This window comes from Loxodonta africana, chromosome 16 (genome assembly GCF_030014295.1).
Source record: "Loxodonta africana isolate mLoxAfr1 chromosome 16, mLoxAfr1.hap2, whole genome shotgun sequence".
NCBI classification, from domain to species: domain Eukaryota; kingdom Metazoa; phylum Chordata; class Mammalia; order Proboscidea; family Elephantidae; genus Loxodonta; species Loxodonta africana.
This window is the reverse complement of record NC_087357.1, coordinates 33,960,042-33,983,834: the sequence shown is the minus strand read 5'-3', so window position 1 is coordinate 33,983,834 and position 23,793 is coordinate 33,960,042. Positions and strand designations below refer to the sequence as shown.

At 38.4% G+C, this 23,793-nt stretch overlaps 1 protein-coding gene across 1 annotated transcript in view; it reads right to left on the bottom strand.

Moving 5' to 3' along the window:
* Positions 1–10,635: 10,635 nt before the first annotated feature.
* Positions 10,636–23,793, bottom strand: part of LOC100666635 (cytochrome P450 2C23-like) — a 52,158-nt gene continuing 39,000 nt past the window's right edge. Inside the window, exons 8-9 of the mRNA XM_003408978.4 lie at positions 17,728–17,869; positions 10,636–11,291 (exon numbers count right to left, since the gene is read on the bottom strand). Coding sequence (XP_003409026.2) covers positions 11,110–11,291; positions 17,728–17,869 — 324 coding nt within the window. The 3' untranslated portion in view covers positions 10,636–11,109. The remainder of the gene's footprint in view (positions 11,292–17,727; positions 17,870–23,793) is intronic.

The following is a 23,793-nucleotide window of genomic DNA, read 5'->3' as shown; positions in this document are numbered from 1 at the left end:
AAGACTAATTAAAAAAAATGCTCATAACAGGGAATCACTGAAGTCAAAATGTAAAAGATCACAATAATCAAAAAGAGGGACTAAATACAGGTGGCATAGAACTGCCATACGGAGAGTGATACAAGGCGATATAGAACATTACAAGTTAGGTTTTTACTTAGAAAAATAGGGGTAAATATTAAGGTAACCACAAAGAGGTATAACAACTCCATAACTCAAGATAAAAGCCAAGAAAAACGTAACAACTCAAGAAACATAAAGTCAAACACTACGAAAATGAGGATCTCACAATTTACTAAGAAAAACGTCTCAGCACAAAAAAGTATGTGGAAAAATGAAATTGTCAACAACACACATAAAAAGGCATCAAAATGACAACACTAAACACTTATTTATCTATAATTATGCTGAATGTAAATGGACTAAATGCACCAATAAAGAGACAGAGAGTCTCGGACTGGATAAAGAAACACGATCCATCTATACGCTGCCTACAAGAGACACACCTTAGACTTAGAGACACAAACAAACTAAAACTCAAAGGATGGAAAAAAATATATCAAGCAAACAAGAAGCAAAAAAGAAGAGGAGTAGCAATATCAATTTCTGACAAAATAGACTTTAGACTTAAATCCACCACAAAGGATAAAGAAGGACACTACATAATGATAAAAGGGACAATTGATCAGTAAGACATAACCATATTAAATATTTATGCACCCAATGAGAGGGCTGCAAGATACATAAATCAAATTTTAACAGAACTGAAAAGTGAGATAGACACCGCCACAATTATAGTAGGAGACTTCAACACACCACTTTCGGAGAAGGACAGGACATCCAGTAAGAAGCTCAATAGAGACACAGAAGACCTAATTACAACAATCAACCAACTTGACCTCATTGACTTATACAGAACTCTCCACCCAACTGCTGCAAAGTATACTTTTTTTTCTAGCGCACATGGAACATTCTCTAGAATAGACCACATATTAGGTCACAAAACAAACCTTTGCAGAATCCAAAACATTGAAATATTACAAAGCATCTTCTCAGACCACAAGGCAATAAAACTAGAAATCAATAACAGAAAAACTAGGGAAAAGAAATCAAATACTTGGAAACTGAACAACACCCTCCTGAAAAAAGACTGGGTTATAAAAGACATCAAGGAGGGAATAAGGAAATTCATAGAATGCAACGAGAATGAAAATACTTCCTATCAAAACCTCTGGGACACAGCAAAAGCAGTGCTCAGAGGCCAATTTATATCAATAAATGCACACATACAAAAAGAAGAAAGAGCCAAAATCAGAGAACTGTCCCGACAACTTGAACAAATAGAAAGTGAGCAACAAAAGAATCCATCAGGCACCAGAAGAAAACAAATAATAAAAATTAGAGCTGAACTAAATGAATTAGAGAACAGAAAAACAATTGAAAGAATTAACAAAGCCAAAAGCTGGTTCTTTGAAAAAATTAACAAAATTGATAAACCATTGGCCAGACTGACTAAAGAAATACAGGAAAGGAAACAAATAACCTGAATAAGAAACGAGATGGGCCACATCACAACAGACCCAACTGAAATTAAAAGAATCATATCAGATTATTACGAAAAGTTGTACTCTAACAAATTTGAAAACCTAGAAGAAATGGATGCATTCCTGGAAAAACACTACCTACCTAAACTAACACAATCAGAAGTAGAACAACTAAATAGACCCATAACAAAAAAAGAGATTGAAACGGTAATCAAAAAACTCCCAACAAAAAAAAGCCCTGGCCCTGACGGCTTCACTGCAGAGTTCTACCAAACTTTCAGAGAAGAATTAACACCACTACTACTAAAGGTATTTCAAAGCATAGAAAACGACGGAATACTACCCAACTCAATCTATGAAGCCACCATATCCCTGATACCAAAACCAGGTAAAGACAATATAAAAAAAGAAAATTACAGACCTATATCCCTCATGAATATAGATGCAAAAATCCTCAACAAAATTCTAGCCAATAGAATTCAACAACATATCAAAAAAATAATTCACCACAATCAAGTGGGATTCATACCAGGTATGCAAGGCTGGTTTAATATCAGAAAAACCATTAATGTAATCCACCACATAAATAAAAGAAAAGACAAAAACCACATGATCTTATCAACTGATGCAGAAAAGGCATTTGACAAAGTCCAACACCCATTTATGATAAAAACTCTCACCAAAATAAGAATTAAAGGAAAATTCCTCAACATAATAAAGGGCATCTATGCAAAGCCAACAGCCAACATCATTCTAAATGGAGAGAACCTGAAAGCATTTCCCTTGAGAACGGGAACCAGACAAGGATGCCCTTTATCACCGCTCTTATTCAACATCGTGCTTGAAGTCCTAGCCAGGACAATTAGGCTAGACAAAGAAATAAAGGGCATCCGGATTGGCAAGGAGGAAGTAAAATTATCTCTATTTGCAGATGACATGATCTTATACACAGAAAACCCTAAGGAATCCTCCAGAAAACTACTGAAACAATAGAAGAGTTTGGCAGAGTCTCAGGTTATAAGATAAACATACAAAAATCACTTGGATTCCTCTACATCAACAAAAAGAACATCGAAGAGGAAATCACCAAATCAATACCATTCGCAGTAGCCCCCAAGAAGATAAAATACTTAGGAATAAATCTTACCAAGGATGTAAAAGACCTATACAAAGAAAACTACAAAGCTCTATTACAAGAAATTAAAAAGGACCTACTTAAGTGGAAAAACATACCTTGCTCATGGATAGGAAGACTTAACATAGTAAAAATGTCTCTTCTACCAAAAGCCATCTATACATACAATGTACTTCCGATCCAAATTCTAATGTCATTTTTTAAGGTGATAGAGAAACAAATCACCAACTTCATATGGAAGGGAAAGAAGCCTCGGATAAGCAAAGCATTACTGAAAAAGAAGAAGAAAGTGGGAGGCCTCACGCTACCTGATTTCAGAACCTATTATACAGCCACAGTAGTGAAAACAGCCTGGTATTGGTACAACAACAGGCACATAGACCAGTGGAACAGAATTGAGAACCCAGATATAAATCCAGCCACATATGAGCACCTGATATTTGACAAAGGCCCAGTGTCAGTTAATTGGGGAAAAGATAGTCTTTTTAACAAATGGTACTGGCATAATTGGATATCCATTTGCAAAAAAATGAAACAGGACCCATACCTCACACCAAGCACAAACACTAACTCCAAGTGGATCAAAGACCTAAACATAAAGACTAAAACGATAAAGATCATGGAAGAAAAAATAGGGACAACCCTAGGAGCCCTAATACAAGGCATAAACAGAATACAAAACATTACCAAAAATGACGAAGAGAAACCAGATAACTGGGAGCTCCTAAAAATCAAACACCTATGCTCATCTAAAGACTTCACCAAAAGAGTAAAAAGACCACCTACAGACTGGGAAAGAATTTTCAGCTATGACATCTCCGACCAGCGCCTGATCTCTAAAATCTACATGATTCTGTCAAAACTCAACCACAAAAAGACAAACAACCCAACCAAGAAGTGGGCAAAGGAAATGAACACACACTTCACTAAAGAAGATATTCAGGCAGCCAACAGATACATGAGAAAATGCTCTCGATCATTAGCCATTAGATAAATGCAAATTAAAACTACGATGAGATTCCATCTCACTCCAACAAGGCTGGCATTAATCCAAAAAACACAAAATAATAAATGTTGGAGAAGTTTTGGAGTGACTGGAACACTTACACACTGCTGGTGGGAATGTAAAATGGTACAACCACTTTGGAAATCAATTTGGCGCTTCCTTAAAAAAGCTAGAAATAGAACTACCATACGATCCAGCAATCCTGCTCCTTGGACTATATCCTAGAGAAATAAGAGCCTTTACATGAACAGATATATGCACACTCACGTTCATTGCAGCACTGTTTACAATAGCAAAAAGATGGAAGCAACCAAGATGGCCATCAATGGATGAATGGATAAATAAATGATGATATATTCACACAACGGAATACTATGCATTGATAGAGAACAGTGATGAATCCGTGAAACATTTCATAACATGGAGGAATCTGGAAGGCATTATGCTGAGTGAAATTAGTCAGTTGCAAAAGGACAAATATTGTATAAGACCGCTATTATAAGAACTGGAGAAATAGTTTAAACAGAGAAAAAAATATTCTTTGATGGTTACAAGAAGGGGGAGGAAGGGAGGGTGGGAGAGGGGTATTCACTAATTAGATAGTAGATAAGAACTACTTAGGTGAAGGGAAAGACAACACACAATACAGGTGAAGTCAGCACAACTGGACCAAACCAAAAGCAAAGAAGTTTCCTGAACAAACTGAATGCTTCGAAGGCCAGCATAGCAGGGGCAGGGGTCTGGGGACCATGGTTTCAGGGGACATCTAAGTCAATTGGCATAATAAAATCTATTAAGAAAACATGCTGCATCCCACTTTGGAGAGTGGCTCCTGGGGTCTTAAGCCCTAGCAAGTAGCCATCTAAGATGCATCAATGGGTCTCAACCCACCTGGACAAAAGGAGAATGAAGAACACCAAGAACACAAGGTAATTACGAGCCAAAGAGACAGAAAGGACCACATAAACCAGAGACTACATCAGCCTGAGACCAGAAGAACTAGATGGTACCTGGCTACAACCGATGACCGCCCTGACAGGGAACACAACACAGAACCCCTGAGGAAGCAGGCGAGCAGTGGGATGCAGACCCCAAATTCTCATAAGACCAGACTTAATGGTCTGACTGAGACTAGAACGACCCTGGTGGTCATGGCCCCCAGACCTTCTGTTGGCCCAGGACAGGAACCATTCCCGAAGCCAACTCTTCAGACATGGATTGGACTGGACCATGGGATGGAGAGGGATGCTGGTGAGGAGTGAGCTTCTTGGATCAGGTGGACACTTGAGACTATGTTGGCATCTCCTGCCTGGAGGGGAGATGAGAGGGTAGAGGCAGTTAGAAGCTGGCAGAATGGACATGAAAAGAGAGAGTAGAGGGAGGGAGTGGGCTGTCTCATTAGGGAGAGAGCAATTGGGGTTATGTAGCAAGGTGTATATAAGTTTTTGTGTGAGAGACTGACTTGATTTGTAAACTTTCACTTAGAGCACAATAAAAAAAAAAATACATACACATACATATACATGTAAGGTCCTTAAGGCCAAGGACCATATCTTATTTGTTTCTGGCTTTCCAGACCCTAGCCTACGTCTGTCATATAAGAGATGTTTAACAAATGTTGAAAAACAGTAACAAATCATGAAATAACTCCTGTGCATTTACATTTTATTGACTTTAGAACAGGGCGGGAGATGACTAAGTGGAATTCCCGAAACCTAGGCTCCTACAAATATCCCCACTAGCGCTACTTTCCACTGAGCAATCATTGGTTCAGTGAAATGTTGACTCAGATTGTCCTCAAGCCAGTGAAAAGCATCTGTGCGTGGCATGGGCTCTGAATCCATTTTATGAACCAGCGTTGTCTACTTTGATGTGTATTTACTAACGTGACATCAGAGAGGGTATTGGGCAGAAGGTTAACTGGATAAGAGGAGTCTGGCTATAAATGATCTGGTCATCTGGGATGAAGACCCTGCCACATATTAGATTTTGAGTGGCCTTGTTAACTGGACCAGTAAAAACTATGGGTCAGAATGTAGTAGGGGCAACTATATTTCATTGATTCTACCATGTTCTTTATTTCAAATTTTAACATCTCTGAAACTGGAATATGTCTTAAAACAGATGACATCTTAGATTCAGAGAAATACAGTATTATAATAGGAATGTGTAGGAGAAACCCAACATGTCACTATTATACCAGAGAACTACAATAACACGTACTGATTGATTGAATAGTGACTAAGCCTGGAATTTTACAAGTTAAACCAGGAAACACAGTTGGAGTAAAAGCAATAAATAACTTACAAAGAATGTCTAAAACCCTGAATTTGCACTAACTGTTTTTTTTTTTTTTTTGTGGTAGAATTTTCAATGACTTGATAATAAAAATCATTATTTATGAGCTCCTTTTAGTTGCCAGACTACTTTGATGCTTTAAAATAGTCTTTATGCTTTTAAAAAAAGATTTTGTGGATGCATAGGCATGTTTAGCTAGAGAAGAGTTGCTCCACTAAGGCCTCGGTCTCTGCTACCTACATCTGATTTGATACTTTCATGCTCACCTCCTGCCAGGGCTGTGGAACAGGGAAGGGAATTTGATGGTGGTTGCTTCGGGCAAGAAGGGTGCTGTGGGAATGATAGCTACTGACTGGTAATAACCAATAGCTTTAATCAAGAGTAGAACATATTGAGAAGGGTAAAAGACATGGCGCATAGTGAGCAGATAGCACTTAGTACTAGGCCATGTTTAAGTGCTTACATACATAATTTCCTTCCATTTCTGAGCTGGATGGTCTGCTGGCACTCAGCCCTTTCTTTCTCTCTTTCTTCTATGCTTTCCTCATGCTAGAAGCCTGGAAACCACATTTCCCCGAATCTCTGTTCAGCAGAATTGAAAAGGATGCAGAAGCATTATTGTTCCTTTAGTAAAGATGGGCAGGTATGAAGTCTGGAGCAAACATGATTTCTGCAGTAACCTCCAGGCATTTCCCACATGAATTATCTATGCTGCAGGCAGCTGTAATTGTTAGCTGTGATTTCTTGCAATTCCATTCCCGGGTGACAATAATAACTCCCAATTACCTGAAAGATAATTGTGAATCTTGGAGATCATAGAGGCCTGCTCTGACCATTGCTTGTCTCTAAGCCTTTCAACAGCTTTATAGGCACCCAACTCCCTGTATTCAACCTCTTCCTGCTTAAAATATCTAGACTGGTTTCTATTTTCCCTACTGCAATTTGGTGCAATTTTCAGAGATTTTGGGGGTCGATGTCTCCTCAGGCCATGTTTTTGTTTTTCCCCTTTTTGAACATTTTATTGTTGTTTAAAGTTTACAGAGCAAATTAGTCTCCCATTCAACAATTTATACACAGCATATTTTGTGACATTGGTTTCAAACCCCTGAATGTGTCAGCATTGTCCACCCTTCTGCCCTGGGCTCCCCATGTCCATTAACCCAGCTTTCCTGCTCCTACTGTCCTTCTGAACTTTGCTTTTGGGCATATGCTACCCTTTAGGTCTTGTATAGTTGATTCTCTGAAGAATACATTCCTCGCTGGTGTTATTGTTCATTTTACATGCTTGCTATTGTATGGATATAATCTCTGGGAGTGATTTCATGCCCAAGTTTGAAGAGTGTTTAAGGCCATAGTCTTGGGGGTTCTACCAGTCTCTGTCAGACCAGTCAGCCTGGTCTTATTTATGAGTTTGAATTTTGTTCTATGTTTCTCTCTCATTCTATCCATGGCCTATTTTGTGGTCCCAGTCAGAGCAGTCATTAGTGGTAGCTGGGCACTATCTAATTCTTCTGGTCTCAGGCTAGTGGAGGCCATGGTTAGGCCATGTTTTCTAATGGTTCATTTCACATAGACTTTCTTTGCTGGAATCTGATTGATCACTAAGAGGGCATGAGACTCTTTATACCCTAGCTATTGTTAACAAAGAAGAAGGATTGGTAGTTGGAAAATATGGCTTTGGTGGTAGAAATGACACCAGAGATCACATGATAGAATTTTGCAAGACCAATGATTTTTTCATTGCAAATACTTTTTTTAACAACATAAATTGGCGACTATACAAGTGGACCTCACCAGATGGAATACACAGGAATCAAATTGATTACATATGTGGAAGGAGATGATGGAGAAGCTCAATATCATCAGTCAGAACAAGGCCAGGGGCTGACTTTGAAACAGACCATCAATTGCTCATATGCAAGTTCAAGCTGAAGCTGAAGAAAATTAAATAACATCCATGACAGCCGAAGTATGACCTTGAGTATATCCTGCCTGAATTTAGAGACCAAATCAATAATAGATTAGACACATTGAACACTAGTGACTGAAGACCAGATGGGTTGTGGGATGACATCAAGGATATTATACATGAAGAAAGCAAAAAGTCATTAAAAAGACAGGAAAGAAAGAAAAGATCAAAATGGATGTCAGGAGAGACTCTGAAACTTGCTCTTGAACATCAAGTAGCTAAAATGAATCGAAGAAATGTTGTTGAAGTAAAAGAGCTGAATAGAAGATTTCAAAGGGCAGTTCAAAAAGACAAAGTATTATGATGACATGTGCAAAGACCTGGAGATAGAAAACCAAAAGGGAAGAACATGCTCAGCATTCCCCAAGCTGAAAGAACTGAAGAAAAAATTCAAGGCTCAAGTTGTAATACTGAAGGATTCTATGGGCAAAAAATTGAAAGATGTAGGAAGCATCAAAAGCAGAGGAAAGGAATTGTACCAAAAAGAATTGGTTGATGTTCAACCATCTCATGAGGTAGCATATAGAGTAACTGCTCAGAATAAACCATATGTTTCAATTTCTGTGAGTTTTTTTTTTTTTTTTTTTAACAGAACCCAGCTGGCAAATTCAAAACTCTCCTTTGAATGTAAAGGGGAAGAATCTGAATGACATAAGGCAAAATTCCCTTTGGAAATGAAGATGAGGGTGGGAGGAAGGCAGAGAACACCTAAAAAAGACCAAACCAAACCCATTGCCGTTGAGTCATTCCAACTCATAGCGACCCTATACACCTATATAAATCACTTTAAAATTTAGATCCAAAATTTGCTATTTCAAAATTTCCACCTATATAATCCAAGTACTTCAGCTCTATTTTTAAAGTTCCTTTTGCTCCCAGTGTCTCTGGAGTCTGGGCTGGTGGCTTGTGTTAAATGAAATATAAACAGAGTCACGTGGCTGACAAAATGGCACTGGTAGTCAAGTTGCACCACTAAAACTTGTCTTTACTGAAATTTAAGCCTAGCTTTCCTGTAAATCAGGTCACCCTCATTAACCAGTGAGAATCTGACATTGCTCCCACCCTCGTTGACCAATGAAATCCTGACAGCATTTCATTAGTAAATTGTATGAGCTAACCAGAAATAAGCTTTTGCCTTTGCATTTTGTCAATATAATTGTCTTAGACATCTAGTGCTGTTATAACAGAAATACCACAAATGGATGGCTTTAACAAAGAGAAGTTTATTCTCTCATGGTCCAGTAGTCTACCCAACCCAGTTTCAGTAGTCTAGCACGTCCAAATTCAGGGCACAGGCTCCAGGGGAAGGCTTTCTCTCTCCGTTGGCTCTGGAGGAAGGTCCTGGTCATCAGTCTTCCCTTTGTCTGAGAGCATCTCAGCGCTGGAACCTCAGGTCCAAAGGATGCGCTTTGCTCCCAGCACTGCTTTCTTAGGGGAATGAGGTCCTGATGTCTCTCTGGTCGCTTCTCTCTTTTATATCTCAAAAGAGATTGGCTTAAGATGCTAATCTTGTAAACCTCATCAGTATAACTGCCACTAATCCATCTTATTACATCAAAGTGATAGGACTTACAAGATATAGGGAAATCACATCAGAAGATAAAACGGTAGACAATCATACAGCCATACAAGTGAATTATGACCTAGCCAAGTTGACAGATATTTTGGGGGGACACAATTCAATCCATGATAATATTCCAATCTCTGCTGATAACCTGGTGGAGTATGTTTCCACAGGTGGTTTGGTGCTACCTGGTTCATGAACCTTCTGCCTGAATAAACCTCATCTAATAGATTAATTTTATTATTGACTCAGTTTCTTTTGACACTTGTATTTGAGCCATCCTTCTGTAGCAGCTACTTTTCTCTGCACTCCCCTGGACCACTGCTTTGGCAGCTGCTGCTGCTCTTCTCTTCTGGGTCCTTGTTCTTTTAGTGGCGCTCAGTCCTTCCTTGTAACTTGCTCTCTTGCACTGCAAACCCCAGCCCTGCCTCACCACTTTCTGAACAGGATACAGCTACATATGTGTGAATCCTAGTTGCGGACATGGTTTGACTTCTTATCCAAGCAGGCTCCTTAGGTCCTGTGTAAAACAATGATTACAAATATGTGGGGTGGGAAAGGAAGTTTGTGATAGGAAGTTATCATTTAATTTAATCTATCTTATCCTACTTGGAGATTCCCCATAGCTACACAGATTTCATTTACAGTAAAAAGGAATTTTTGAGATTTGAAGTAAAATCAAACATAAAAAGGAAATCTATTGTGGAAATAAGGTTTTATTTCATGGATGTGTCAGAAATCATATAAGTGATTTCCACTGGAAACAGCGAAATATACATAGCCCAATCAATAAATTTGTCAATCTTAAAAACAACAGAAATTAGGAGATCTCCAAAAGCACAGAAGTAGTGAAATCTCCACTATTTGCTGACTGTCCCTGATCAAGGCCTTCTGTGGGCCTGGTCTGGTTGCACTGGAGCTGGTTTATGAAATGTTACCAGGTGGAAACCCCAGGTTCTGCTCAGCGTAACCTGTATTGTCCAATAAACAAGAAACAGAAGTGGGAGAGTAGAAAGGTGCCTTTATTTTATTGTGCAAGAAAAGGAAACAGTTGGGGCTGCTGCTGCCAAGACTGCTCCACTAGGGCAAAAAAAAAAAAAAAAAAGTGGGGGCGGAAGGGTTATTTTTAAGGGGTTTACAAGCGGGGAGTTCATACAAGTTCCATAAGCAACATTCTTAATCATGCTATGCAGGGGCAACGGGGATTACATATAACTTCATGCATTACAAGGATTTTAATGCAAAGTTACAGGGCAGGCCAAGCAAAGGAACTAAGATTCTAAAGCAAAGTTGCAGGGCAGGCCAAGCAAACTGCTTGAGGCAGTGGAATTTTTCTTAGCCTGGGGACCTCTGCCTAAAAAGTACAGTAAAGACTATGAGAATAATGTTTGTACCCTTGGGCTTTTCAGAGCCCAGTCATTTTTGTCAAGGGATTTATAGATTTAAACAAATGTTCATCATGTTTTTTGTGAGTAGTATTTCTGTCCTAAACAGTATTTACAATGAAGAGACAGACTTGTAATAAATTTCTAATGGGGGGAAGCAATTGCTTTGATTTACAATGCAAATGATCAAAAGATAAAAGTTCTTCTTTTATCTAGGAATACAGCATAACTTATAAGGTGGTGGGATGTTGAGAAGCCCAGTAACAACAGGTTTGATGGTTAGCTCCTTTGGCTCAACTAGGGGCTTCAAGGAGAAGTTCTGCATAATGGTGGTGAAGAACAGGAACAGCTCCATGCGGGCCAGGCTCTCTCCAACACAGGCCCGTTTTCCTGAAAGAAGGAAACATCTCAATAGCTTGCTTCATGTTCAAATACACTGTACCCCCAAATCCACTGAACATATCAATCAGAAAGCTGAACTCATAAACTGCTGGTGGGCAATAAAAACCAAAAACTAAATCCGTTGCTGTCGAGTCAATTCTGACTCATAGCGACCCTACAGGACAGAGTAGAACTGCCCTATAGAGTTTCCAAGGAGCATGTGGTGGTTTCGAACTGCCGACCTTTTGGTTAGTAGCCATAGCACTTAACCACTACACCACCAGGATTTCCAGGTGGACAAAAAATGGGTACAATTTTTCTAGAGGGATATTTGGCAATACATATCAAAACTCTCTAAAGAAATTTACACTACTTAATTCAGTGATTCTCCTTCTGGGAATTTATCTGCAGGAAATAGAGATTCATCTACGAGGGTATCACTTGAATCATTATTTATGATATTAATGAATTAGGGGAAGCCGAGATATCCATCTAAATGGATTGATTGAATAAAGCATTGTGCATCCAGCATACAATGCAAACTAAAAATGTTTATATGGAAGAATACTTAATACCATGGGCAATTTTTAATTACAATATATTAAGTAAAAACAGTTTATCAAATAATTATTCAGAATGAACCAAATTTTATTTTTTAAATATACATCTATTATATATACATAAACAATTGTTTCAAGTATATTGGTGTTGTTAGGTGCTGTCGAGTCAGTTCTGACTCACAGCAACCCTATGTACAACAGAACAAAACACTGCCCAGGCCTGCGCCATCCTCACAATCCTTGTTACGCTTCAGCCCACTGTTGCAGCCACCATGTCAATCCATCTTGTTAAGGGTCTTCCTCTTTTTTGCTGGCTGTCTACCAAGCATGATGTCCTTCTCCAGGGACTGATCCCTCCTGATAACATGTCCAAAGTATGTCAGACATAGCCTTGCCATCCTTGCTTCTGAGAAGCATTCTGGTTGTACTTCCTCCAAGACAGGTTTGTTTGGCAGCCCATGGTATATTCAAAATTCTTCGCCAACACCATAATTCAAAGGCGTTAATTCTTCTTTGGTCTTCCTTATTCATCATCCAGCTTTCGTAAGCATATGAAGCCACTGAAAACACCATGGCTGGGGTCAGATGCACCTTAGTCTTCAAGGTGACATCTCTGCTTTTCAACACTTTAAAGAGGTTTTTTGCAGCAGATTTGCCCAATGCAATGCGTCTTCTGATTTCTTGACTGCTGCTTCCAAGGGTGTTGATTGTGGATCCAAGTAAAATGAAATCCTTGACAACTTCAATCTTTTCTGTTTTTCATGATGTTGCTTATTGCTCCAATTGTGAGGATTTTTGTTTTATGTTGAGTTGTAATCCATACTGAAGGCTGTGGTCTTTGATCATCAGTAAGTGCTTCAAGTCCTTTTTACTTTCAGCAAGCAATGTTGTGTCATCTTCATATCGCAGGTTATTAATGAGTCTCCCTCCAATCCTGATGCCCTGTTCTTCCTCATGTAGTCCAGCCTCTTGGGTTATTTGTTCAGCATACAGATTGAATAAGTATGGTGAAAGGATCCAACCCTGACGCACAAGCCACGCAGTATCCCCTTCTTCTGTTGGAACAACTGTGTCTTGATCTATGTACAGGTTCCTCATGAGCACAATTAAGTGTTCTGGAATTCCCATTCTTCGCAATGTTATCCCTAATTTTTTATGATTAACACAGCCAAATACCTTTGCATAGTCAAGAAAAATGGGTAAATAACTTTTTGGTATTCTCTGCTTTCAGCCAGGATCCATCTGACATCAGCAATGATATCCCTGGTTCCACATCCTCTTCTGAATCTGGCTTAAATATCTGGAGGTTCCCTATCAATATACTCCTGCAGCCACTTTTGAACGATCTTCAACAAAATTTTACTTCTGGGTGATATTAATTATATTGTTCGATAATCTCCACATTTGGTTGGATCACCTTTCTTAGGAATAGGCATAAATACAGATCTCTTCCAGCTCGTTGGCAATGTGGCTGTCTTCCAAATTTCTTGGCATAGACCAGTGAGTGCTTCCAATGTTGCATCCATTTGTTGAAAGATCTCAATTGGTATTCCATCAATTCCTGGAGCCTTGTTTTTCACCAGTGCCTTCAGTGCAGCTTGAACTTCTTCCTTCAGTACCATAGGTTCCTGACCATATGTTACCTCCTGAAATGGTTGAACATTGGCCAATCATTTTTGGTATAGTGACTGTGTATATTCCTTCCATCTTTTTCTAACGCTTCCTGTATCCTTTAATATTTTCCCCGTAGAATCCTTCAATACTGCAATTCAAGGCTTGAATTCTTTCTTCAGTTCTTTCAGCTTGATTCATCCATGTTACGTTTCACGGTTCATCACTGTTCTTTATCATTGCTTAGTATGCCATTGTGTAAATATAACATAATTTGCTTATCCATTTGTCCGTTCAGGGGCACCTAGGTTGTTCCCATCTTTTTGCTACTGTGAACACTGATGCAACAAACATGGGTGTACATACATCTATTCATGTGACAGCTTTTATTTCTCCAGGACATATTCCAAGGAGTGGAATTGCCGGATCATATGGTAGTTCTATTTCTAGCTTTTTAAGGAAGTGCCAAATCCATTTCCAAAGTGGTTGTACCATTTTACATTCCCACTAGCAGTGCATAAGTGTTCCAGTGTCTCCACAACCTCTCCAGCATTTCTTATTTTGTGTTTTTTGGATTAATGCTTGCCTTGTTGGGGTGAGATGGTATCTCATTGTAGTTTTCAACTGCATTTCTCTAATGGCTAATGATCGTGAGCATTTCCTCATGTAACTGTTAGATGCCTAAATGTCTTCTTTGGTGAAATGTCTGTTCATATCCTTTGCCCATTTTTTAAGTGGGTTATTTGTCTTTTTGTGATTGAAGTTTTGCAGCATCTTATAGATTTTAGAGATTAGACCCTGATCAGATATGTCACAGCCCAAAATTTTTTTCCCACTCTGTAGGTTGTCTTTTTACTCTTTTGGTGAAGTCTTTTGAGGCACCTAAGTGTTTGATTTTTAGGAGCTCCCAGTTATCTGGTTTCTCGCCTGGTGTTTGTGCATTGTTAGTTACGTTTTGTATTCTGTTTATGCTATTTATTAGGGCTCCTAGTGTTTTTACTTCCATGATCTTTATCGTTTTAGATTTTATATTTAGGTCTTTGATCCATTTTGAGTTAGTTTTTGTGCATGGTGTGAGGTATGGGTCTTGTTTTGTTTTTTTGCAGATGGATATCCAGTTATGCCAGCATCATTTGTTAAAGAGACTGTCTTTTCCTCATTTAATGGACTTTGGGCCTTTGTCAAATATCAACCCCTCATCGGTGGATGAATTTACTTCTGGATTCTCAATTGTGTTCCATTAGTCTATTTATGTGGTGTTGTACCAGTACCAGGCTGTTTTTACTACTGTGGTGGTATAATAGGTTCTAAAATCAGGTAGTGTGAGGCCTCCCACTTCGTTCTTCTTTAGTAATGCTTTACTTATCTGGGCCTCTTCCCTTTCCATATGAATATTGTTGGAATTTGGATCGGGATTACACATTGTCTCTGTAGATCACTTTGGGTAGAATTGACATTTTCACAATGTTGAGTCTTCCTATCCATGAGCAAGGTATGTTTGTCCACTTATGTAGGTCTCTTTTGGTTTCTTGCAGTAGTGTCTTGTAGTTTTCTTTGTATAGGTCTTTTACGTCTCTGGTTAGATGTATTCCTAAGTATTTTATCTTCTTGAGGGCTGTTGTAAATGGTATTCATTTGGTGATTTCCTCTTTGGAGTTCTCTTTGTTGGTGTAGAGGAATCCAACAGATTTTTGTATGTTTATCTTGTATCCTGATTCTTTGCTGAAATCTTCTATTAGTTCCAGTAGTTTTCCCGTGGGTTCTTTGGGGTTTTCTGTGCATAAGACCATATCATCTGCAAATAGGGATACTTTTACTTCTTCCTTACCAATTTGGATGCCCTTTATTTCTTTTTCTTGCCTTATTGCTCTGGCTAGGACCTCTAGCACAGTGTTGAATAAGGGTGGTGATAAAGGGCATCCTTGTCTGGTTCCTGTTCTCCAGGAGGATGCTTTCAGATTCTCTCCATTTAGGATGGTATTGGCTGTTGGCTTTGTATAAATGCCACTTATTATGTTGAGGAATTTCCCTTCTATTCCTATTTTGCTGAGAGTTTTTATCATGAATGGGTGTTGAACTTTGTCAAATGCCTTTCCTGCATCAATTGATAAAATCTTATATCGAACTCTTTTACTTCATCATTTCTTCCTTTCACTACTCTACATTCAAAGAGTAAGTTTCAGAGACTCTTCTGACATCAATTTAGGTCTTTTTTTTTCCTGTCTTTTTAATGACCTCTTGCTTTCTTAATGTATGATGTCCTTGGTGTCATTACACAACTTGTCTGGTTCTTGATCATTAGTGTTCAACATATCAAATCTATTCTTGAGATGGTCTCTAAATTCAGGTGGGATATGCTCAAGGTCATACTCTGGCCCTCACGGACCTATCCGTATTTTCTTCAGTTTCAACTTGAACTTGCATATGAGTAATTGACAGTCTTGTTCCACAGTCAGCCCCTGGCCTTGTTCTGACTAACGATATCAATCTTTTCCATAGTCTTTTTCCACAGATGTAGTCAATTTGATTCCTGTGACTTCTGTCTGGCAAGGTTCACGTGTATAGTTGCCATTTATCTTGGTGAAAAAGGTAATAACAATGAAGAAGTCATTGGTCTTGCAAAATTCAATCATGCCATCTCCAGCATTGTTTCTATCACCAAGGCCATATTGTCCATCTACCAATGTTTCCTCTTCATCTCTAACTTTCACGTTCTAATCACCAGTAATTATCAGTGCCTCTTGACTGCAAGTCTGATCAATTTCAGACTACAGATGTTGGTAAAAATCTTCAATTTCTTCATCTTTGTCCTTAGTGGTTGGTGCGTAAATTTGAATAACAGTTGAATTAACTGGTCTTCCTTTACGGTGTACGGATATTATTCTATCACTGACAGCATTGTACTTCAGGACAGATCTTGAAATGTTCTTTTTGAAGATGAATGCAATGCCATTCCTCTACGATTTGTCATTCCTGGCATAGAAGATATGACTGTTGGATTCAAAATTGCCAATACCAGTCCATTTCAGCTCACTAATACCTAGGATATGGATGTTTATGTGTGCCGTTTCATTTTTGACAATTTCCAATATTCCTAGATAAGTACTTCATACATTCCACATTCCAAATATTAGTGGATGTTTACAGCTGTTTCTTCTCAGTTTGAGTCATGCCACATCAGCAAACGAAGGTCCCAAAAGCTTGACTCCACCTACGTCATTAAGGTCAATCCTACTTTGAGGAGGCAGCTCTTACCCAGTCGTATTTTGAGCGCCTGCCCACCTTAGGGGCTCATCTTCTGGCACTATATCAGACAATGTTCTGCTGCTATTCGTAAGGTTTTCTCTGGCTAATTCTTTTCAGAAGTAGCCCACCGGGTCCTTCTGCCTAGTCTGTCTTAGGTGGAAGCTCAGCTGAAGCCTGTCTGGCATGGGTGACCATGCTGGTACTTGAATACCAGTGGTATAACTTCCAGCACCACAGCAATACTTTAGCCCCCACAGTATGACAAACTGACAGACATGTGAAGCTTGAAGTATATACAGTAAAATACAGTGATTATCTCTGTAGGGTCAGATTGTAGATAATTTTTTATTTTGCTTTTCTGAATTTTCCATTATTTTATGTTGAACATGTATTATCTTTGCAGGTAGAAACAAAACATATTTAGTGTTGTTTTTTTTAAAATAATAATCAAATGAGCAGCATAGAATAACAAGGAAAAAATATGTGTTCAATCAATCATAAATTGTCTTTATGACCTTATGGGAAATAGTAACTGGGAGCTAACCAACTCTTGTATAGCTGCAAGGGTATGTGGTCTCTAAATTTCAAAGAGGAAGAAGGAAAATGAAATGGCCAAGGTCTCTTTAATGGCCTCTGGCTCTAAGAAACAGAAAATTAACAACAGCTAACAGCTACATTTTGTGTCAGAAGAGTCAATTTTATAAAGGAAAGATCAACAAACAAAAGTTTGCAAAGGCAGGTCTTTCTGTTGTCTGGTAATACATAACATCTGAATTGGACTGACTTGTTTTTCTTTAATTAAACTGCCATTGTATTCAATTACCAAACCACAAAATAGTCCCTGAGTGATGTATTTGATTCTACTGGGGAGAGACTTAAATGTCTCTATCTAAATTTGGTTATAAAAGTGTGAAATGATTGACTTTGCTATCATCAATGGATTGCTTAGTGATGTAATAAATTCAGTGGAACTAAAAATTGTCCAAAGTGTGCATATGTGTGGTTTGGGTGGGTTTATTTGTATTTACCAAGGGAAAAAGGCACGAAATATTCTGTTTTCTTGAAGCTGCCATTTTTATCTAAAAAGTGGCCTGGGTCAAACTTCTCTGGGTTGGGAAACTCCTTGCAATCAAACATGATTGAAGACAGTAGTGGCAATACGGTCGTACCCTGGAAACAGGAAATAAAGAGTTGAGAGATAGTTCATCATTCTTATCCTTGGTTCATAAACAAGTTTAACATTCTTAGTTATGGCAGCTTTAGTAGGACTGAGCACCTTTAAGCTTGCTTGGTGAGGGACCGTCTTGAGTCATGGCTATTTTATACACTCTACACTGTCTTTTATCTAGTAGTAACAAGGTAGTTCTCTGTGTAAAGAGTGATGTTATGGTCAATTGCTGAAAAACGGGGGTTTGTAACACATATTGTCTAGACTTGAGCTTCACTGTAATCACTGCCTCAAATATGAAGAGCTTACTTTCTCAGAGTTTTTTTTTTTTCCTGGATTCAGATGTGAATGAAAGAAAATGAGATTTAGAATCTACTGAATCAAATTCTACTTACCTCACTTGTTAAATAGGGAGGGGTAACAACAACAGACAGCTTTCCTCCCTGCCTAATAAGACTTTTGTGAGGCTTATATGACAAAATAATAACTACCATTTATACTAAATGCTTTACATTTGCCTGACACTGTGCTTAGTTGTTTATAGCATTCATTTAATTTGCATATCAACCATATCCAGTAGGTGCTCTTTTTGTTTACATTTTATAAACAAGGAAACTGAGGTTCAGAAAGGTACAATAATTTGCTTGAGGTTATACTTTTAGCAAATGACATAGTTAGAATTTGAACCATGTTCTACTTTATCATAAAATGCACCTGTTAAGGAAAAGCTTCCTTTATCCATTTTTCCTTTAGTTTGTATCCCTTTAAACATTATTTGTACAATACATAATACATTATGATACAAAAAGTAAAAAAAAAAAAAAGAGTATAAAGTGAAAATATGCCTTCCTCTCTTTTCTCTACCCCAATCCCCTTGGTTTCTTTTTTGGTATAATTATCATTATCAGTTTACAATATATCCTTTGAGAGACAGCTTACAGACTAAAAAAAAAAAAAAAAAAAAAGACACACACATATATCCAGCCCCACACATGCGACATCCTTTTTTATACATACTATTCTATACCTTGCTTAGTATCCCACTGTATGGAAATATCAGAGTTTTTTAACAGTCCTGTTTCGATGGACATCTTAAAAAATACCACAAAAGTTTTTCTAGTCTTCAAGTATCACAAGTATTGCTGTAATGTATAATGTTTTTGGTAAAATATACACGAAGGATACATTTCTAGTAGTTGAATTACTCTTCAAAGTGCACATATATTTTGAATTTTGACAGATGTTGCCACATTGCCTTCCTTAGAGGTTACACCAATATATGTTATTAGTAAGAATACATAGTTTTGGGTGGGGCCAAGATGGCAGAGTAGTCAGACACTTCCTATGTTCCTTACAACAAAGACCCAAAAAAAAAAAAAAAAAAAATGAATCAATTATATATGACAGTCTAGGAGCCCCGAACATCCAAGACAAAATGAGGAGTAGGAATGAGCGGCAGGAGGAGGGAAAGACAGTTCAGAAGCAGCGAGGATTTGCTAAACCTGACCTGGCTGGCACCCTGCAGGCTGGATTGGCCAGCACACACAGGCTGAGGCAAGCAGAGTCTGGTCAAGCCTCCAGAACCAGGGAGAAATTACGCTGATGCTGCAAAAGTTAAGTGCAAGTGTCTAACCTTGCACAAGATCAAATAGGCCCTTCTCTCATCTGGGAAGTAACTCTCCCTCCTATTTACCTGCTCCCTCCCCGCTCTGCTCCAGTCCCAGTTCAGCTTCAGAGATTGCCATGACCCCTGGGCTAGAAGTGGGAACCTTGCGAACCCTGAGCCATTTTCCTGGCTTTGGAGAGGGAACAAATTAACAAACAGGAAAAAATAATCTGCCAGTTCCCCTAAGCCAGGAACTCAGGGCAGCCACAGCCCCTTTGCCTACGCACAGGCCTAACCCCAGGCTAGACCTGTGTGGGCCCATTTCAACAGCGGAGGCCCTCATTAACACAGTACAACAGGGTATATACCTGAAGCCTATTTTCCATTGCCACAGCTAAAAGGGAGTGGCAGATTCATGACCTTTGACACCACCCTGCCCATTAAGCAGGGTCCTCACCTACTCACATCAGGGGCCTGAGGACTGGTGGCTCCACCCACAGTATCTAGCCACCAGCGACAGGGGTCTAAGAATAAGTGGTGCCTCCCAGTCCTTACAGCCACAACACCAGCTGCCCAAAGTCTGGCTGCAAAACCCACCCTCCTACGCACTCTAGGGAACAGGGACATGCCTTCTATCCAGGCACGCAGGGGCAGCCATCAGCCCCCTACCTTGCTTAGCACATAACCCTCTAATGCAGCCAGATACCTGTGTCTACTCCAATCACCCCTATATAGCCCTGCCCGTCTAGGACTGTAGGTGAGAGCCTGCACCACAGGCTCAGCGATCAATGACTTGGACACCTGAGCTGAATTCACACAAGAAAAGTAAACAGACTCCTGGACTTACATACCAAGTAAAAGCTCTAACCACCTGGTGACAGGACATTAGAGCTTCAAAGACACCAATAATCAAAGTAACTCACATGACCAGCCTATTTGGGCATACCAAAACAAAACAAGAAGCTAGGACACAGTGAGCAAACATAAAATAAATAAACATAATAACTTATTGATGGCTCAGAGACAACAGTCAATATCAAATCACGTAAACAGGCAGACTATGATGGCTCCAGCAAGTGACCAAAACAAAGAACCAAGAAATCTCCCAGAGGAAGAGAAACTCTTGGAATTACCAGAGGCAGAATTCAAAAAACTAATTTACAGAGTTCTTCGAGAGATCAGGAAGGAGATCAGGTAAAATGCAGACCAAGCCAAGGAACACACAGACAAAGCAACAGAGGAACTTAAGGTTCTACAAGAGCATAATGACAAACTTAACAGGCTACAAGAATCCATAGGGAGACAACAGACAGAAATTCAAAAGAGTGACAATAAAATTTAAGAATTAGACAACTCAATAGAGAGTCACAGGAGCAGGGTTGAGGCAATGGAAGTCAGAATTAGTGAGATTGAAGATAAAGACTTGACACCAATTTATCTGAGGAAAAATCAGGTAAAAGAATTAAAAAAAATGAAGAAACCCTAAGAATTATATGGGACTCTATCGAGAGGAATGACCTACACGTGATTGGAGTACCAGAACAGGAGAAGAATAACAGAAAACACACAGAGAATTGTGAAGATTTGTTGGCAGAAAAATTCTCTGATATCATGAAAGACAAGAAGGTATCTATCCAGGAAGCTTATCAAATCCCATACAGGGTAGATCCCTAAAGAAACTCACCAAGACATACTACAAGCAAACTTTCCAAAACCAAAGATAAAGAGAGAATTTTAAGAGTGGCTAGAGATAAACAAAAAGTCATCTACAAAGGAGAGCCAATAAGACTAAGCTATGACCACTCAGCAGAAACCATGCAGGCAAGAAGGCAATGGGATGACATACACAAAGCCTTGAAGGAAAAAAATTCACCATCAAATATGATGGCGAAATTTGGGCATTTCCAGATAAAAAGAAGTTCAGGGAATTTGTAAAAACCAAACCAAATTACAACAAATACTAAAAGGAGTCCTCTGGTTAGAAAATCAGGAATATCAGATAACAACCTACGAGTAGAACACAGGATAGAACAACCAGATGTCAACCAGATAGGGAAGTCATGAAAATAAATCAAAGCTAAAACACTGAGAATAAGGAAACAGAGATGTCAATACGCAAAAGATGATAACATTAAAACAAAAAAGAGGGACTAAATAATGTACTCGCAAAACTTTCATATGGAGACGAAGTCAAGGTGATATCAAGAAATAAAAGATTGGTTTAAACTTAGAACAACAGAGGTAATATTAAGGTAACCACAAAGGGAACTAACAAACTTACACATCAAAATAAAAAAGACGAAAAACATAAAGACTCAGGAATACAAAATCAACAACGATGAAAATACATAAAGAAAAACAACTCAGTGCAGAAAATTAACTGAACAAAGAAACTTGCAACAACACACACACAAAACATCAAAACGATAGCACTAAACTCATACCTATCAATAATTACCTTGAATGTAAATGGACTGAATACACCAATAAAGAGACAGAGAGTCACAGAATGGATAAAAGAACACAATCCACCTATATGCTGCCTATAAGAGACACACCTTAGATTCAAAGGCACAAACAAACTAAAACTCAAAAGATGGAAAAAAATATATCAAGCAAACAACAATCAAAAATCAGCAGGAGTGACAGTATTAATCTCTGACAAAATAAACTTTAAAGCAAAATCTACCACAAAGGATAAGGAAGGACACTACATAATGACTAAAGGGTCAGTACACCAGGAGGACATAAACATAGTAAATATTTACGCATCCAACGACAGGGCTCCAGAATACATAAAACAAACTCTAATGACATTGAAAAGAGAGATAGACAGCTCCACAGTAATAGTAGAAGACTTCAACACACAACTTTTGGTGAAGGACGAAGCATCCACAAAGAAGCTTGATAAAGACATGGAAGATCTATATGCCACAACCAACCAACTTGATCTCATAGACATATAGAGAACACTCCACCAAACAGCAGGCAAGTATACTTTCTTCTCCAAAGCGTATGGAACATTCTCCAGAGTAAACCACATATTAATCCACAAAGTAACCCTTAACAGAATATAAAATATCGATTTATTACAAAGCATCTTTTCTGACCATAAAGCCATAAGAGTAGAAATCAATTACAGAAAAAGCAAGGGGGAAAAAAATCAAATACATGGAAACTGAACAACACCTTACTCAAAAACTAGTGGGTTATACAAGAAATTAAGGACAGAATAAAGAAATTCTCAGATTCAAATGGGAATGAAAACAACAGCCTAGCAGCACCTTTGGGACACAGCCAAAGCAGTGATCAGAGGCCAGTTTACAGCAATAAATGCACACATCCAAAAAAGAAAAAAGGGCCAAAATCAAAACATTAACCCAATAACTAGAACAAGTAGAAAGAGAACAGCAAAAGAAGCCATTTTAACCAGAAGAAAGAAAATAATAAAAACTAGAGCAGAATTAAATGTAAAACAATTGAAAAAGTTAAAAAGACCAAAAACTGGTCCTTTGAAAAGATCAACAAAATGGACAAACCATTGACCAAACTGACAAAAGAAAAATACAAGAGGAAGCAAATAACCCAAATAAGAAATAAGAGGGGTGATATCACAACAGACCGAAATGAAATTAAAAGAATCATAACAGAATAGTATGAAAAATTGTACTCCAACAAATTTGAAAACCTAGAGGAAATGGACAAATTTCTAGAAACACATTACCTACCTAAACTAAGGCAAACAGAGGTAGAACAACTAAATAAACCTATAGCCAAAGAAGAGATTGAAAAGGTAATTAAAAAACTCCCAACAACAACAACAAAAAAGCCCTGGCCCTGATGGCTTCACTGGAGAATTCTACCAAGCTTTCAGAGAAAGTTAGCACCACTACTACTAAAGGTATTTCAGAGCACAGAAGAGAATGGAATACTCTCAAACTCATTCAATGAAGCCAGCATAACCCTGATACCAAAACCAGGTAAAGACACCACAAAAAAAAAAGAAAATTACAGACCAATATCCCTCATGAACATAGACGTAAAAATCTTCAACAAAATTCTAGCCAATAGAATTCAACAACATATCACAAAAATAATTCACCATGACCAAGTGGGATTCATACCAGGTATGCAGGGATAGCTCAATATTAGAAAAACAATCAATGTAATCCATCACATAAGTAAAACAAAAGACAAGAACCACATGATCTTATCAATTGATGCAGAAAAGGCATTTGACAACGTCCAACACCTGCATATTCATGATAAAAACTCTCAGCAAAATAGGAATAGAAGGGAAATTCCTCAACATAATAAGTG